The following is a 17467-nucleotide window of genomic DNA, read 5'->3' as shown; positions in this document are numbered from 1 at the left end:
TATCTGATAGGCATGCACATCACTTCCTTCAAGCCTCTGCTTCGGAAACAGCTTCATTACTCCTTCCGCTTTTCCTGCCACTTCCTCTGTGGCACTTACTGCCTGTTGCCTGAGTATTCTAATCATGTGTTCAAATATTCATTTGGAACACAATATCTAAATATTAAACACAATATCTAAATACTAAAATATCACAGCTCTCCAGTACTTTGCTACCAGATCTTGAGCACCTAGAACATTGCCTGGCACCTAGTAGGTATTCAGCTGATGTTCACAGGATGAGTGAATGATTTGAGCTTTTAACCCTTGGCTTTTTTCCTCCTCCAATTAGCATTCTCATTATGTCATCTGTGTTAGAGCCATACTGACATCCCTATTGTCTCTCTGCCTTGCCTCTCTTCAGAACAGCATAACTGCCACTGTGCACTAAGCCCACGGAGGAAGTAGTCCTATGCCATCCCTAGCTGGGATGGAGGAAAAGTTGGCTGCCTGGCTCACAGAAGGAAGGACAGCTTGTGGGGGTCACCTTGGGCCACTTCCTGCCTGTGACTCCATTCTACCTGTCCCACCTCTCTGTCTCTGCTTTTGGCAGTCTCTGCTGCACTTCTCACTGTCTCCCTGGCTACTTGACTAAAAACTTCTCAAATGCAGGGCCTGGAGCTTCTATAAGTCCTTGCCATCTCAAGTCAGGCTCTGAAAGACAGCCTTAAGCTAGCTAGACCAATGTAAGTGGAGAGGGAGGTGGAGAGAGAGTAGTGGAGATGCCCTGGTGTGAAGCCACTGTTTCCAGAGAGAGAAGCATAGTGCCCTGTAGGTGAAGGTAGATTGTGGCCAGTAACTAGAGTCAGTCCTCCATGACCCACCACTGCTGGCCCACTTACCACCTCTGCACCCTCTGCTTCCCCACACCCTGAGCACATGCCTCTGGGCCTTTGTTCCTCCCCAGACTGTCCTCCAACAACAATTATAATGATAATAGCAGCTGCCATTATTGAACTATTTATAGAGAGCAAAATGTATTTCACTCATTTAATCTTCCAGTGGCACTGTGGGGGTTATGCTAGAATGTTCTCCATTATTCTGTAATATTCCCAAGGAAACTGGTATTTAAAGGGAGGCTAACTAAATGCATCAGTGTTTGGTCCAAACCTGGCCTCCGAAACTCAGAACTCTGGCTCTTTGAACTGCTCCATAGGGTCGATTCTCAATCCCAGCTGGTACTGAGTCCCTAGGAAGCATCTGAAATTCTAAGGCTGCCTTTGGCTTGCCTGGGGCAGCTCCACTGTTTCTTCTACAGTATTCCAGCTAGTGGGGGTCTCTCTTCACAGCTAAGCCTCAGGCCTCAGGCCTCAGGCCCAGCATTTGAGTTTTCTGACGGTCAGCACATCCTTCCTTAGAAATGTTTCAGACTCCACATCCCAGTGTGTCCTAGTGCCCATTTCTAGAAAGACTCTACATTTATGCTTCCTCCGCTCTCATTCCTAAGTGCCCTGAGTACAATATTTTTAAGAAAGATCTCTAAAAGGAGATTCATTCTTGGGCAAAGCATGAGCCAGAAACCCTGCCCACACTAACAGGAAAGGGCTGCCTCTCATGGACAATGGGCTCATTAAACCAACCCGAAATCTGCTTCCTGCTGCCAGTCTTTTAAAATAAGGGGGGCTCCAAGATGGTGGCATAGGCACTAAAAAAAGAAAACCCTGATATTTCCATTTTGTTTCTCATAAATTTAACAGTAAAAGAAAGCCTTCTGGCAGTGACTGAGTTATTGACTTCCTAAATCTTTAGCTCCAAAGAACTTCATTTACTCACTTTATTAGCAAACATTTATTGACTCTGTTCTCTGTGCCAGGTTGTCCATATATATTATCCCATTCCTACCTCTTCGCCAGCCACAGGGAAAGCAATATCAAACACTGCAGAGGGCAGAGCAGGTTCAGAGCAAGTCAGAGCCTGGCCACACCTATGCAAGGGGGTACAGTAGGTATTGGCACCCAGCCAGGATGCTTCTCTTCCAAGGCTGCTTCCTTCCTGTTTGGTAAAGCTGAGCCTGCTGCCAGGACCCCTGCTTTCTGCTTCTCACTTACTTAATGGAATACAGGTTGGCAGACAGTACCAGTACAATCAACTCTCCTCTTTCAGCCAGAGGCAGAGGAGACAGAACCCAAGCCTGTGCCAAGAGGACCAGGCCCATATCATCATCCCTCCCCCCCCCCCAGCATGGCACGTGTCATCTTCTGATTCTGGCTTCTTCATTGCTACATCATAATTCTTGGTTACCCACATGAAGTAACAAAAATATAGAACCTGTAGGAATAGAGTATCAAGCTACTGTAGGTGCTAGAAATGAAAAGAGTGTTGAGTGATATAGTTATGGTTAGAGGAAGATCATTTGAATCCAGAGACTGTTCTAAACTGTTAGCTTATTGTGTCTCCAAATAACAACAACAATAATAATAACAACAATGGAGTTTCCTAGTCTAGTGTAGCTGTGAGAATTCAATAAATTTTAATCTAAACATAGAAAGTACTTGGTGGAGTGTCTGCCCCAGCTGGTGCTCAGTAAAGCTTGGCTGGCCTCCTCCTCTTTCATTGTCATCAATGCATCATCCCTGAGAGTGAGTGGATGAAGGCTGGGTACTGGCTAGCATGGATTTCTCCTCGTGGGAAAATACATCCTTGACCGGGATCTGCTGTATGACCGTGCTGTGTACCTCAGAAAGGAAGCAGGCTGAGAGAGCAGCATGTCTGAGACCCCGATGACATAGGAGATGCTAGACATGGTGTGTCTAAGATCCCATGCAGAGCAGCACTTCTTACATTTTATGTTCTCAGTAACTGGACCAGAAGACTCTCCAGTTACCCAAGATTTTGGAAAGATGATCCTCACTGAAACCAGATGTTAAACAGATGAGACTTCATGTTTGGTAGGGCAGTGTCTATGAGGCTCTCACACTGAGGCCAGAGGGTCTCAGTATGTTGTTATACTTAATCATCTTAATAAACTCCCAATCCCACTGTTTAGCTGCTCTCAGCATCAGGTGGAACTGCCTGGAGATTGGAGTTTTATCCTTTTTGAGAAGAACTCAGCTTTTGGGGTCATGCCATGCTAGACTTTCTGCAGTGAGTGTGGTGACATTCACAGGCATGAGCTGATAGTATTCTTTTTGAGCCATCAACCCTTTTTTAGGATTTGAATGCACTCCTTCCTCAGCCAAATAAAAAATACACCAAACATCACAGAATCTCACAAAGACGATTTCTCAGATGCACTGTGTGTGTGCACTAATGAGTGTGCATGTGTGTGCACATGTAGAGGCCATAAGCCAACATCAGCATCTTTCTCTCAGTCTCAACATTATCTTTTTAGACATGGTTGGACCAGCTGGCTAGCAAGCTCCTATACATACACACACACACACACACACACACACACACACACACACACACACACACCACGGATAGGGTTACAGGTGCATGCTACCATATCTGGCTTTTACATGTTGTTTTTTTTTTCAGGTCCTCATGCTTACAGCAAATACATGACTGCCGAGCCATCTCTCCTATGCCCCTAAACCTTGTTTGAACTTGGGTCTTAATCACTAAGCCATACTGTCCTCAACTCCAATAATAGGCTTGCATCACACTTTAAAATATGATGTTCAGGCCTTCTTAGTCACCAAGATACTTTTTTACATTAAAAAAATATAATTATTTCAATTTATGTGTAAAGTTCTATGTGGTGGTTTGAATGAAAATGGCCCCCATGGGTCCATATGGAGTGACATTAAGAGGCCTTGCAGCCTTGTTGGAGGACATGTCATTGGGAGTGGGCTTTGAAGCTTCAGAAGTTCAAGTCAGGCCCAGTGTCACTCTTTCTACCCGATCCTACTGATCCAGATGCAGAAATCTCTCTCCAGCACCTTGTGTGCCTGTGTGCCTCCATGCTTCCTGCTACAACAATAATGGATTAAACTCTGAACTGTAAGCCAGCCCCAATTAAATGTTTTCTTTTATAAGAGTTGCCATGGTCATGGTGTCTCCTTACAGCAATAAAACCCAAACTAAGACACTGTATATGGAGTTCTCAAAAAGAAAATAAAACCCTAATACATAATCTTTGCATAATAGATCAATTACAGAGTTTGCAAATCTCTGTCATCTAGTTCTTAAAGCTTCTTTGAATAAATGACATTTCCACATTTGAATTTCATAACTCTCCAAAAGGACAAGCAATTCCAAGGGGGATTGTTCATCTGTGCAATGACGCTTGAAGATATCCAGAGCTGGCGTTTGTACGCCAACTTTCATCTCAGGTCGATGTGTGGAGAACCTTTCTGCTTAACACATGAAAGATAGCCCACGAGATCTTATTTCACATCCTTCTCCCCAGAGGAAAAGAGAAATTCAGTGCTTCATCCCACTCCCCTACTTCATAGAAGAGGACACTGAGATCCAGGGAGGTCCTCTGACCTGTCTAGAGCAAGCACAGAAACTGTCAGGCTAAAGTTCCAAACTCTCCTGTGCCCAGTGACCCCTGTGGATCGCAGCATACAGATTTGGGTTAACATGCATTCAATGATGAAAACCTTGGGATCAAACTTTTAGGAGCACCTGAGGGCCTGAACTGATACCGTGCTGTCTGCCCCTCTTCCCCAGTGGTCAGGACCTCACTCTGCCCTGTTCCCTTTGATCCTGCTCCCCACTGCCAGAAAGTGGGGGATCCATGAAACTTCACCTCACTTCCTACTCTAGGTCATGATTTTCTGGTATCATTTGTAGTGACCATTTAGAGGGTGTAGGAGGTCCCTGTGTTAGAGCCACAGAGACATCAGGGACTCCAGAAGCAAGATTAACCCAAGATTTGTTGCCATGGCAACAGCTGCTTGGTCTGGCCTCTGACACTCAGGTCTGTGAGGGAGAGAGAACTCAGAACCTCCCTGCCTGGATCCAATGAGAGGATGTTAGAGAGACAGAAGGGTCCCTTGCATAGTGGAATCTCTCTGAAGGTCTGGTCTTCCCTCCATAAAAGCTGAAACCTCCTCCAATATCCAGTGAATAGTAATGTTGTCTTGGCCTGTCTGCCAGGCTGTGATGTTTCACAAGCACACTGACTGTTCCAACTCATTAGCGAGACCTCAGATCACTTTAGGGGGCAACAGCCATCGTTTTTTTAATTGATAATATAGAAGGGGGAAAACAAAAACAGAGGCTGCAACCACACAGTAAGGGCAGGCAGTTTTCTGTGGAAGATATTTTGAAGGCAAACATGAAAAGCAATTTGTGTGTGTGCTGGGCTGTGATACAAAGCACATCCTTTGGAGCTACAAAGAGTTTGACAAATAAGCACTTGGAGAAGGGTTTTTAATGGAAATTTATCTGATGAATTTCAGGACTGTATGAGTCTTAAAATTGAATGGGCGTTTGTATCCTTTGCATTCTTTAGCTACTGTTATCATTCACTGAAAACAATGTTTACTCTAGCTGCCTTCCCTGTGCTCTCAGCCAAGCACAATGAGTGACAGGATATGGGTCTGTGATTTGAGCCCGGTGAAGAGTGAAGTTGAGCTGCCGGCTTTACATTCTGCTTCATCTCCCTCTGCCTGTTGATTTACATCATCAGTATCTGTATGCTGATTATGTGTTACTGTTCCTAGGTTATTTTCTGAGCATTCATGTTTCTCTCGCTTTCTGTCTTTCTATTGTGCGTGGGTGTGTGAGTGCGTGTGTGAGTGTGTGTGTGTGTGTGTGTGTGTGTGTGTGTGTGTGTGTGTGTCTTTATTTGGCTGGGGAATACCACTGTATTCTCTCTCACCTTCCTTAGATGGCAAGGCTAGACAGGGCTTGTTCTGCTCATGATAAAGGCAAAGCTCAAGATAGCAAGTTCAATATCATAAGCACTTTTCAGGGCTCTGAGTCTATCCTGTCTGTTAATATACCATTGACCAAAGTAAGTTAATTAATCAGACTTGAAATTCAATTTCCTCCTGGATGGTTAAGGGTGGGTAAGTGCCTCTTTTTAAGCCACGTTTTAAGCTCTGTTTAAGCTCTGTTTTAGCTACATTTTATGTCCTCATTAAATGTTTACAGAACAGAAAGGGACAGAAGAGTAATGTGTTCTAGAGATTTCCATGGAGATTCACTGTACAGGATACAGAAGTCCTAGGGACTTTCCTCCAAGCCCCATCCCCATATATATCACGACAGAGATAGCCCACAGCTTTGCCTCACAGGTCACACAGCCATTCCACACCAGTTCCATTTATTGAGCCAACTAAGGAAGTCCTCAGAGGACTTGCAGTAGAGACCAGCAGGAATGCCCTGCCCCATCCCTGAATGCTTAGGCTGCCTCTGGGAGAAAGGATGAGGCAGTGATTTCTAGGTTCAGGAGAAGTATCTCTCAGCGAACAGATTCCCTGAAAGGACCAGGGAACCATTCTATTTCATGGTCTTTGGAAATTGAGTATCCAGAAAAATGCTCACATATTTGTTAAAATCAACATATATGTCTAAAAGGAGTCCAGAGCTAGAGATGCAGCTCAGTTGGTTTCTGCTAGCCTAGCATGGGTGAAGCCTGGTTTGATTCCCAGCACTGAATAAGCTGGACGTGGTTATGCACACCTGTAATCCCAGAACTCAGGAGATAGAGGTAGAAGGATTCAAGGCCATCCAAGCACCAACTTTAGCTTTGTATTCTACCTGTCTCAAAAGTGGTTGGGGTTCCAGAGTGTGGATTTCCATCTCAGCTTCCACAGTTTGAAGTTTGCTTCCTCTCCCTTGGAGAATTGAAAAGTAACAATTTGTTGTCTTCCTTGTCCCTCCTCCACTGCAGGTGTGCTGAGCCTGCCAGAGAGCCTGAACCTGCACCGAGATCCACAGCGGCCCAGCAAGCCAGGAGAGCTACCCATGTTCAGCCAGTCAGAGTTGAGGACCATCGAACAGTCCCTGCTGGCCACACGGGTGGGCAGCATCGCTGAGCTCAGTAAGTGGATGCTGGCTTCTCAGCCTGGTGCCCAAACCACATAGCCTCTCTCTGTCCAAAGTGACATGCTTTTCATGCCGCATGTGTTCATAGCGACCTGTCCAGGGTACCTTTATAGGGTGCTTGCTATGTGCACAAGGCAGTTACAGTGAAATTAGGAAAGATGAGGGCTCTAGAGGAAGAAAGGCCTGGTAAATCTCCCAGCTCTGTCATTACTGTAGTGAAATCTAGTCCTCATCTGTCCTGAGCCTCAGTTTCCTTTTCAGTTACATTGAAGACATCATCTCAGCCAGCACCGGGCAATGTTCTAGTACAGGATGCATAGATACCCATCTCAGGGCTTGGTACCCTGCCTGCTGCAGGCAATATACATGTTCTCTAAATGATGCCCATTAGTGGTTGATGTTTACAGCAGCATCTGTTGAAAGCACATATCAGATCATTTCTCTCTTCTGTTCAGAATATTCCACTGGTCTGTTTCTGACCCACAGGACAAGCCAAAGTCCTCAGAACTGCTCTCAAGCTTCCCCCTCACTACTCTCTGTTCTCCCTTTGGTCCTTTCTGCTCCTTGACGACAATAGCAAAACCTCAGGACCTTTGCACAGACTGCTCTGTTGTGGTAAATGTAAAAAGTGTAACCTAATGAATGTTTATTATTAGGCTATAATTATTCCAGTGGTATTATATAACCCATTGTCAATCAAATAAACACACAGACACCTTTTGTATTTAATAAAATAGCCTTTATCTGGAGTATTGCAGATATTAACCTCTCAACCTCAATCTCTAGCTACTTCCCATCTATGGTCCCAAAATACTTATTAATGTTCTCCATCTCCTCCATCCATGCTGATCTGACTGTGTGTTCCTTTCCTATGCTAGCCCATGGTGTCGGTCCGTTTTCTTTCTCCTCTGATTCTCTCTCCTCCTCTCTTCATGGTCCCTCAACCCTAGCCTGCCAACCCCAAGCTCCACCTCCCTTTCTTTTGCCAATCCCTAAGCTTCAGCGTTTTTTTTTTTTTAATTAACCAATCAGCTTTAAATTAGGTGAAGCAAGATTTATACAAGAAGGACAGGTGTACATGAGAGGGTGCAGACCAGATCTTGGGTGCCAGTAATTAGCATTAAAATATATAGCTCTAGACCAACTCCCAACACTGCCCCCTCAGCCAAAACAACTCTTTATGTCTTGCTTCTCAACCCTGTGAAGCAATAACTCTCTAAGAATCTTAGTCTTACTTCAGGCTATTAAAACAAAAAACAAGAGTAGACAGGGTGGCTAAAAAGACAAGCATTTAGGCTCTGGAGATATGGCTTAACAGTTAAGAGCACTTGCTAGTCTTGCAGAGGAGTTTAACTCAGTTCCCACCACCCATGTCAGGGGGCTCACATCCACCTGTAACTCCAACTCCAGGAGTTCCATCACCTCCTCTGGCCTCGGGTACCCTCACACAATGGGGAGAGGCATTTATTTCTCACAGTTCTAGAGGGTGGGAAGTCCAGGGTCAGAAACTCAGCTCCTGGTGAGGGCTGTCTGCCTGGCTTACAGTTGGTACCTTCTCACTACTGCTTCCTATAAGGGCCTATTATGAAGCCCCCCCCCCATTCCCAGAACTTACCCAACCCTAAACATCTACCAAATGCCCTGCTTTCTAATACCACAACACTGGAGGACTTCCACATGTGAATTGGGGGAGGACATAAGCATGCAGTCCATTGGTTCATAGCAACCTTCATCCCCTACAACTCTTGAATGTTATGTCCAGCACTTACCATCCTACAGCATACTTCATGCATTTCTGTTTCCATAGTCTACTTATTGAGGCACAGCTTACCTATGCCTCTAGTTCAGTCATTTCTAGCATAGTTACCAAGCAGTGCAGCCATAACCACTGTCTGTTTTAGAACATTTTTTATTACCCCAATTAAAAAGCCAGCACCAGTAACAATCTCCTCCCTCCCCTCTCCTAATGACACTCCACATTTCACTTTTTTACTTTTTCTTATTGCTTCTCTCCCTGCTGGAAGCATTCTCTCTTTCTGACAGGACAAATATTTGACTTGTTCACTGTTAGAATAGCATCAGATATGTGGTACATTTGTGCCTCAGGAAGTATGAAGCACAAAAAGAAAGAAAGTGAAGAAAGAAGAAAAAGAGGGAGGCCCCCAAAAAAGGATAAAGGAAACAAGGGAGGATATGATGGTCAGTTTTGCTAGCTAACTTGATTGGGTTCAACAATTGGGAGGACAATTGAGGTGGCTCAGTGGGTAAAGGTGCTGCTGCCAAACCTGATGACTCAGAACCACATGGTAAAGGAAGAGAACTTTAAGTTGTCCTCTGACACCCACATGTATACCCTGGAACATCCACACACATCCATGTACGCACATACACACAGCATACAAAAAAATAAGTGTACAAAAATTAAGAAATGTTTAAAGAACTAAGAAGCATTCTTGTAGGTGTGACTGTGATGGAGTTTCAGAAGCAATGGGATCGTGGAGGTTTGGTCCTAGTGGATGGTTTCACATCTTGAAGGATTCATAATATGATAGCATTATTGGCAGGTAGCAAAAGGTAGGAGGCAGGGGTCAAGTTAGAGGAAGCAGATCACTTGGAGATCTGTGTCTTTTTGTACCCAATTTGCGAGACCCCAAAGACCACCACCAGGAGTCAAGTCTATTGCAAAACACATGATCTTTTTATTACAAGCTACAGCTTGGGCTCACATCCTCACCACCGAAGCGGTAAGGGCCTCTTGCTCAGGTGAGTTGGGTGATTTAAAGATTCTGGTCCCTCCCAGCATTCCCAAAGGAGGGAGATTCCTGCCTGGCAAGCATCTATTGGTCAAAACACAAAAGGGGATGTTGCATTTTGAATTGATTGGCTATAGGAAGGCCCCCAAACTATTAATGGCTTCCTTTCCTAGAGAGATGGGCTGGTTTCCTAGCAACTGTATCTCTAGTGGGCAGGAAAGAATGCAGTAAGACTAGTTCTTCGCCTCAGGACATTAAGGCTAGGTCTTCCCTGAAGGTGGCTGGACATATCTCCACTTGGCTGGCCTTAGTTCAGGCTTGTGCTTTAAACTTTAAAATAATAGCCACTGACTTTTAATCCTTTGGTCTCTCGGTCTCACTTCAGCCTCTTCCTGTCTGCCTCCTTCTCTATTTTGTACCCACAAAGCAAAAAACAACCTTTGCCACACATTCCTGCCATCATGATTTTCTGCCCAAGCACATGGGACCAAGAGAGGACTGAACCCTGTGAATAAAGTGAATCCTTCCTCTCTAGTTTCTGCCAGGCATTTTGTCACAGCAATTCAAAGATAACTTACACTGGGGAACAGTCAAAGTTGGGGTGGCCCAGGTTTGTACCCCCTAATTTAGGCTTGTGCTTTCCAACCAGTCAAGTCTATTCATTTCTTCTCTGTTGCTGTGAGAAAACGTTTTGCTCATGACCAAACAGAGCCTAGAAGAGAAAAAGATTTATTTCAACTTCCACTTCCAGATTACACTCAGGCACAAATTCAGGCCCGCGCCAGGAGGCAAGAACTGAAGCAGAGGCAGTAAAAGAGAGCTGCTTACTGGCTTGCTTCCTCAGCTCATGTTCACCGTGCTTTCTTGTATAGCTCAAGATCACTGCCTGCCTTGGGGTGGAACTACCTACAATGGGCTAGGCCTTCCCACATCAATCAATCAGTAGTCCAGACAGTTCCCCCACAGACCTGACCACTGGGCAACCTAGTCTGAGAATTACCTGTAAAATCCCTTCTTCCCCTACGACTTCTTGACTGTGTCAAATTGGCAATAAAAATTAACCAGGACAACAAGCAAAGAAAATTACCTGTGTTTGTTAAAAACTCTGTTGATTGTTTAACAGCTTAGCTGTCTATCAGTTCCTGGTGGGGCTGAAGTGTTGATTTCTGCACTACTAAATTGTGCAGAAGTTGATACAGCAATTCCAGCAGATCCTAGCAGTAAGAAGCATCTAGACCCATAACCTAACCTGTACCTCCTCCCAGTAGAACCCCTGACCCACCCAGGATATGGCCTCCTTTGGGAACATGCTGCATCTCTATAACAGCAAGCCATGGTGTCAGTGGGCAGGTTGATGGAGGCTGTCTCTGGTACTGCATTCATTACTTTTCTTTCACTGTAACAAAATACTTGACAGAACAACTTAAGAGAAAAAGGTTTATGTGGGCTCACAGTTTCAGAGGGTTCCATCCCTGGCAACTTGGTTCTGTGTTTCTTGACTCACCAGGAGGCAGACCATCACAGTGGTGGGAGTATGTGGCCAAGGGGAGTACTTCTTTTGTTTGTTTGCTTGTCTGGTTGGTTTTTGTTGTTGTTTGTTTTTAACCTCCTTGCAAACAGAACGCTAAGAGCAAGACAAGAAGAGAGCAGGAAAACCATACCCTCAAGGTTCCATCCCCAGAAACTACTTCCTCCACCTAGGTTTCACCTACTGAAGTTTCTAGAACCTTCCAAAATAACAACACTACTCTCCAGGAGCTGAATCTCAAACAGATGAGCCTTTTAAGTGAGGGACTCCTTTTAGGCAAACTGTAACAGTCATAAGATAGCTGCTTTCCTGGCCCCTGGGCTGGGAAGTTGGATTCCCATCCTTTTTAGACCCCTGAAGCCAAGAGATAACCCCAGTAACAATATCTTCTGACCCCTTGCTGTGTGGTTGATCTAAAGCTTTTTAGTGACATGGTCTTGTTGGCAGTCTAGTGATGTCTGGAGACCCTGCCTAATAACAATATTTAATGCATAACATATAAGACTACAAAGAAAATAAAATTCTTTGCATTTAAACCATGGTATAGTTATTCTGTGCTTTTTTTTAAGATTTATTTTTGTTTTACATATATAAATGTTTTTGCCTATGTGTTCATATGTGCAGCACATGTGTGAAGTGCCCAAGGAAGTCGAAATAGGATGTCAGATCTCCTGGAACTGGAGTTACAGATGGTTGTGAGCTGCCACTATGGGTGCTGGGAATCAAACCCAGGTCTTCTGGAGGAGCAGCAAGTGTTCTTAAGTATTGAGCCATCTCTTCAGCTCCACATTCTATGCTTTTATTAGCACATGATATGACAGGTTCTAGCAGAAAGTGTGATGGACACATAATTCTGTGACATTTATGAATATGATTCCAAGGTATCCAGGAGGAAGTGAGGTATATTTTCATCTTAACACACTCCTACGGTATCTTGAGATGTACAAAGGCTCCAAGCAACTGGCATGTGAAGCACTGTCAGAAGGCAGGGTACCACACATTGGGACCTTCTCCTGGGAAATGCCCTTTGCCCTCGAGTTGTAGAATCCACATATGGGGTTAAAACATGATGTGCGAAGCGACAAGATGGCAGCCCCGGGAGGACACTGTGTCTGAGGAGCAAGACAGCACTGTTGGCACAGTGACCAGGAGACTGAACTCAGGGACATAAAACACCAGTGTTTGTGATTGCCAGGTGAGAGGAAAGCCTACGGTGTGGAAATTAATTGGGATCAACCTCAGGTCACCCAGTCAATACCTGGTAAAGGTCCTGCAGCAAAGTGGCTGGATACAAAATTAACTCAAAAAAATGAGTAGCCCTCCTGTATACAAAAGACAAAAGGTTCTGGCTATTACAAATAAAGCTGCTACAAACATGGTTGAGCAAATGTCCTTATTGTGTACTTTTCTGAGATGGACACTCAACCAAAGACCATGAGAGGATAAAACCTAGAACCTCTGCTCGGATGTGACCCGTGATAGCTCAGTAATCAATTGGTTTCCCATAGTAAGGGGAACAAGGACTATTTCTAACAGGAACTCAATGACTGGCTCTTTGACCTCCCCACCTCTCAAGGGAGGAGCAGTACTGTTAGGCCACAGAGGAGGACTTTGCAGCCAGTCCTGAAAATACCTGACAAAACAGAGTCATATGAAAGGGGAGGAGGTCCTCCCCATCAGTGGACTTGGAAAGGGGCAGGGAGGAGATGAGGGAGGGAGGGTGGGATTGGGGAGGGAATGAGGGATACAGCTGGGATACAGAATTAACAAAATGTAACTAATGAGAAAAATAAAATTAAAAAAAAAAAAAGACAAAAGGGCTGAGAAAGAAATTGAGGTAACAACACCCTTCACAATAGCCACAAAAGACATAAGGTACCTTGGTGTAACCCTAACCAAGCAAGTCAAAGACTTGTATGAAAAAAAATTCAAGGCTCTGAAGAAAGAATTAGAAGAAGATATCAGAAGATGGAAAGATCTACCATGCTCATAGCTTGGCAGGATTAACATAGTAAAAATGGCCATCTTACCAAAAGCAATCTAAAGATTCAATGCAATTCCCATCAAATTACCAACACAATTCTTTACAGACCTGGAAAGAAAAATTCTCAACTTCATATGTAATAACAAGAAACCCAGAATTGCTAAAAACAATCCTCTACAATAAAATATCTTCTAGAGGTATATCCATCCCTGATCTCAAGCTGTACTATAGAGCAACAATAATAAAAACTGCATGGTACTGGCATTGAAACAGAATGGTGGATCAATGGAACTGAATAGAAGACCCAGAAATAAACCCACACACTTATGGACACCTGATCTTTGACAAAGATGCCAAAACCATACAATGGAAAAAAGGTAGCATTTTCAACAAATGGTGCTGGTCTAACTGGATGTCTACATGTAGAAAAATGCAAATAGATCCATATTTATCACCCTGCACAAAACTAAAGTCCAAGTGGATCAAAGACCTCAACATAAAACCAGAAACATTAAATCAGTTAGAAGAAAAAGTGGGGAAGACCCTAGAACTCATTGGTACAGGAGACAACTTCCTGAACAGAACACCAACAGCACTGGCTCTAACAGCAACAATCAATAAATGGGACCTCATGAAACTGAAAAGCTTCTGTAAAGCAAAGGACACCGTCCTCAAAACAAAACGACTGCCTACAGATTGAGAAAGAATCTTCACCAACCCTCTATCTGACAGAGAGCTAATATCCAGTATATATAAAGAACTAAAGAAGTTGAAAAACAACAAATCAAGTAATCCAATTAAAAAATGGGGAACAGTGCTAAACAGAGAGTTCTCGATAGAGAAATATCAAATGGCAGAGAAGCACTTAAAGAAATGTTCAACGTCATTAGCCATCAGGGAAATGCAAATCAAAACAACCCTGAGATTTCACCTTACACCCATCAGAATAGCCAAGATCAAAACCTCAAGTGACAACACATGCTGGAGAGGTTGTGGAGAAAGGGGAACCCTCCTCCACTACTGGTGGGAATGTAGATTTGTACAACCACTCTGGAAATCAATCTGGTGCTTTCTCAGACAACAAGGAATAGCGCTTCCTCAAGATCCAGCTATACTACTCCCAGGCATATATCCAAAAGAGGCTCAAGCACACAATAAGGACATTTGCTCAATCATGTTTGTAGCAGTTTTATTTGTAATAGCCAGAGCTGGAAACAACCCAGATGCCCCTCAACTAAGGAATGGATACAGAAATTGTGGTACATCTACACAATGGAATATTACTCAGCAATGGAAAACAAGGAAATCATGAAATTTGCAGGTAAATGGTGGGATCTGGAAAGGATCATCCTGAGTGAGCTATCCCAGAAGCAGAAAGACACACACAGTATATACTCACTCATATAGACATATCATATAGGATAAACCTACTAAAATCAGTACACCTAAAGAAACTAATCAAGAGGGAGGACTCTAGCTAAAATGCTCAAGCCCCGCTCCGAAAGGCAAAGAGGATGGATACCAGAAAAAGAAGAAAACAGGAAACAAGTTAGGAGCCTCCCACAGAGGGCCTCTGAAAGGCTCTGCCCTGTAGACTGTCAAAGCAGATGTTGAGACTTATGGCCAAACTTTGGGCAGAATGCAGGGAATCTTATAAAAGAAGTGGGAAATAATAGTTAGATCTGGAGAGGACCGGAGGTCCACAAGGAGAGCAATAGAACCAAAAAATCTGAGCATAGGGGTCTTTCCTGAGACTGATACTCCAACCAAGTACCATGCGTGGAGATAACCTAGAACCCCTGCACAGATGTAGCCCATGGCAGTTCAGTGTCCGGTGGGTTCCATAGTTATAGGAACAGGGACTGCTTCTGACATGAACTGATTGGCCTGTTCTTTGATCACCTCCCCCTGAGGGGGGAGCAGCCTTACCAGGCCACAGAGGAAGACAATGCAGCCACTCCTGATGAGACCTAACAGACTAGGATCAGAAGGAAGAAAAAGAAACCCTCCCCTACCAGTGGACTTGGGGAGGGGAGTGTGTGGAGAAGGAGGAGAAAGGGAGGGATTGGTAGGAGAGGAGGGAGGGAACTAGAGGGGGGATACAAAGTAAATAAAGTATAATTAAAAAAAAAAAAAACATGACGTGCACATTGCTCAGGAGGAAGCCTCCATACCAGATAGCCCATGTACTGTCCTGTCAGGTCTCAAAGGTTAATTCCCGAGCTGGGAATATGGCTCAGTCAGGAAAGTCTTCTCAAGCAAGTATGAGGGCCTGAGTTTAGAACCCCAACATCCACAGAAAAGCATCTCTAACTCTAGAGCCCACCTAGAATCAGGGAGCAGGGATGGAGACAGGAGAATCCTCAGTGTTCCCAGCCTCGTCAAATCAGTAGCTAAGGTTCAGTGAGAGACTCTGTTTCAAAAAGTAAGGCCAAGAACAACTGACTAGACACCAGATGCCAACCTCTGGTCTTAACATGTGTACACAAACAGACACACACACAAACATTAAACACATACATTAAACACATACAAAGGTTAGTGAAGTGCCTCAAAAGCCCCACCCTGCTTCTGTTCAAAGAAAGAATTGGCCAAGCAAATGCATGGTTCACCTAAGCAGGCAGCCCACAGGAGGAGCGTGCTGCAGAAATTGTGTTTAAGGATAATTTGCTGTGTAAATTAAACCGTCATCGTTGGATGTTGACTTTCATGTGTGAATTGTCGGCACACAAATGCATGTTGCTAATTGCAAATGTGTTTTGTGCATTCATTAAGACAGGCCTGAAATTGGTGTACAGGCATGCTCTGATAAGACCCAGCGTAGAAGGAAAGTAATACGATTCCTCTCTTCAGATAGGACTGTAATTTAGGCTGGGCTGCACTACAGTCTGAATCAACACAGACCAGCTCGCTCTGAGGACACAGAGAGCTGTTTTTGTATTCAAAGATTGTTCTTTCCAGGTTGGTGGTAGAAACCACTGTTTTTGCAGCAGAGGTGAGATTTTCAGCTCTTGGAACAGTCTCATGGGTGAAAACTTCAAGAGCAGAGCTCTTACTTAATAGTCAGTAATGATAAGAGCAGCACCTGATTGATATCTGTGGAACTAGGGTGCCATGCTGGCTAATCTAGACTGTTAACTTGATGACTTTAGAATTTCCATGGAAACATGCATCTGGCCTTGTCTATGAGGTTGTTTCCAGAAAATGTTTAACTGAGGAAAGAAGATCTATCCTGAATGTGGATGGCACCATCCCATGAGCCTGGGTCCTGGGCTGAGTAAGGAGAAAATAGCCTGAGCCCCAGACCCATCTCTCTCTGCTTCCTGCCTGTAGAAACAGGGTAAGCAGCTACTCCTGCCACCATGCCTTCACAATCATGGTGGACTCTGCCCTCAAACTGTGATCTAGAATCAACACTTCCTTTTCTAAGCTGCTTTTGTTGTTTATTTTGTTACGGCATCAAGAAATACTGAATACAGGTGCTGTAATAAATCTACAGATATGCTTCTGATTGCCCCTACTTTGTGATCTGGGAGTGGAAGCAAGAGGAGGTTAAACAGAATGTCCTCCATCCACCTCACCTGTGAGTGGAAGGGCCAGAAATTGCATCCAGGCTTCAGAAAGGAACTCTGCCACACATCACCATAGAACCGTGCTCCAATGGGTCACATGAAGAGGTACCACTCAGATCCCAGACATGTAAGGACGAGGTGCCAGGTGGGGCTATGTTACTCCAGCTCTGAGGACCTGCAGTTTGCTCCGAAGATACACAGGCTCTGGACTGAACCGGAGATGTCCAACATTCAGAAATGTTGCCAAGTGTGTAAAGTGGTACCAGTCCTGAAGGCTGGGGTTCCTTTAGTAAATCATATTAAGATTTGAAACTGCCTTAAATCGCTAGAGTTGAAGCACTAACCTTTATCCTTCCTGTTATAGTGCTTCACTTTTTATCTTGAAAGTCCTCAGAGGCATATATTGAAAGCTTTCTTCCAGCCAATGGTTGTTGGGGGTGGGCTGTCCTTGAAGGGAAAATTGGCATGCCAACCCTCCTTGTCTCTCTTGCTGATTCTTGGCTGCTCTGAGGTAAAAATATCTTTTCTACCTTATGCCTTCCATGAGCTACTGAGCTTCCATAGATCAAAAGTGGTCTATGGTCAAAAGACCATAGGCAATATTAATTCTCCTTGTAAGGAGATTACTTCAGGTATTTTGCCA

The 17467-nt window shown here is 44.2% G+C and overlaps 1 protein-coding gene across 2 annotated transcripts in view; it reads left to right on the top strand.

Moving 5' to 3' along the window:
- Nucleotides 1-17467, top strand: part of Abtb3 (ankyrin repeat and BTB domain containing 3) — a 270263-nt gene that overhangs the window by 151050 nt on the left and 101746 nt on the right. For both annotated transcript variants that reach the window (XM_055627845.1, XM_055627844.1), the window contains exon 2: nt 6833-6982. In XM_055627845.1, coding sequence (XP_055483820.1) covers nt 6833-6982 — 150 coding nt within the window. The remainder of the gene's footprint in view (nt 1-6832; nt 6983-17467) is intronic.

This window comes from Psammomys obesus, unplaced genomic scaffold, assembly GCF_907164565.1.
Source record: "Psammomys obesus unplaced genomic scaffold, mPsaObe1.curated_primary_1811, whole genome shotgun sequence".
Lineage (NCBI taxonomy): Eukaryota > Metazoa > Chordata > Mammalia > Rodentia > Muridae > Psammomys > Psammomys obesus.
Note: the sequence above shows the minus strand (reverse complement) of the source record. Positions and strands in the feature narration are given on the sequence as shown.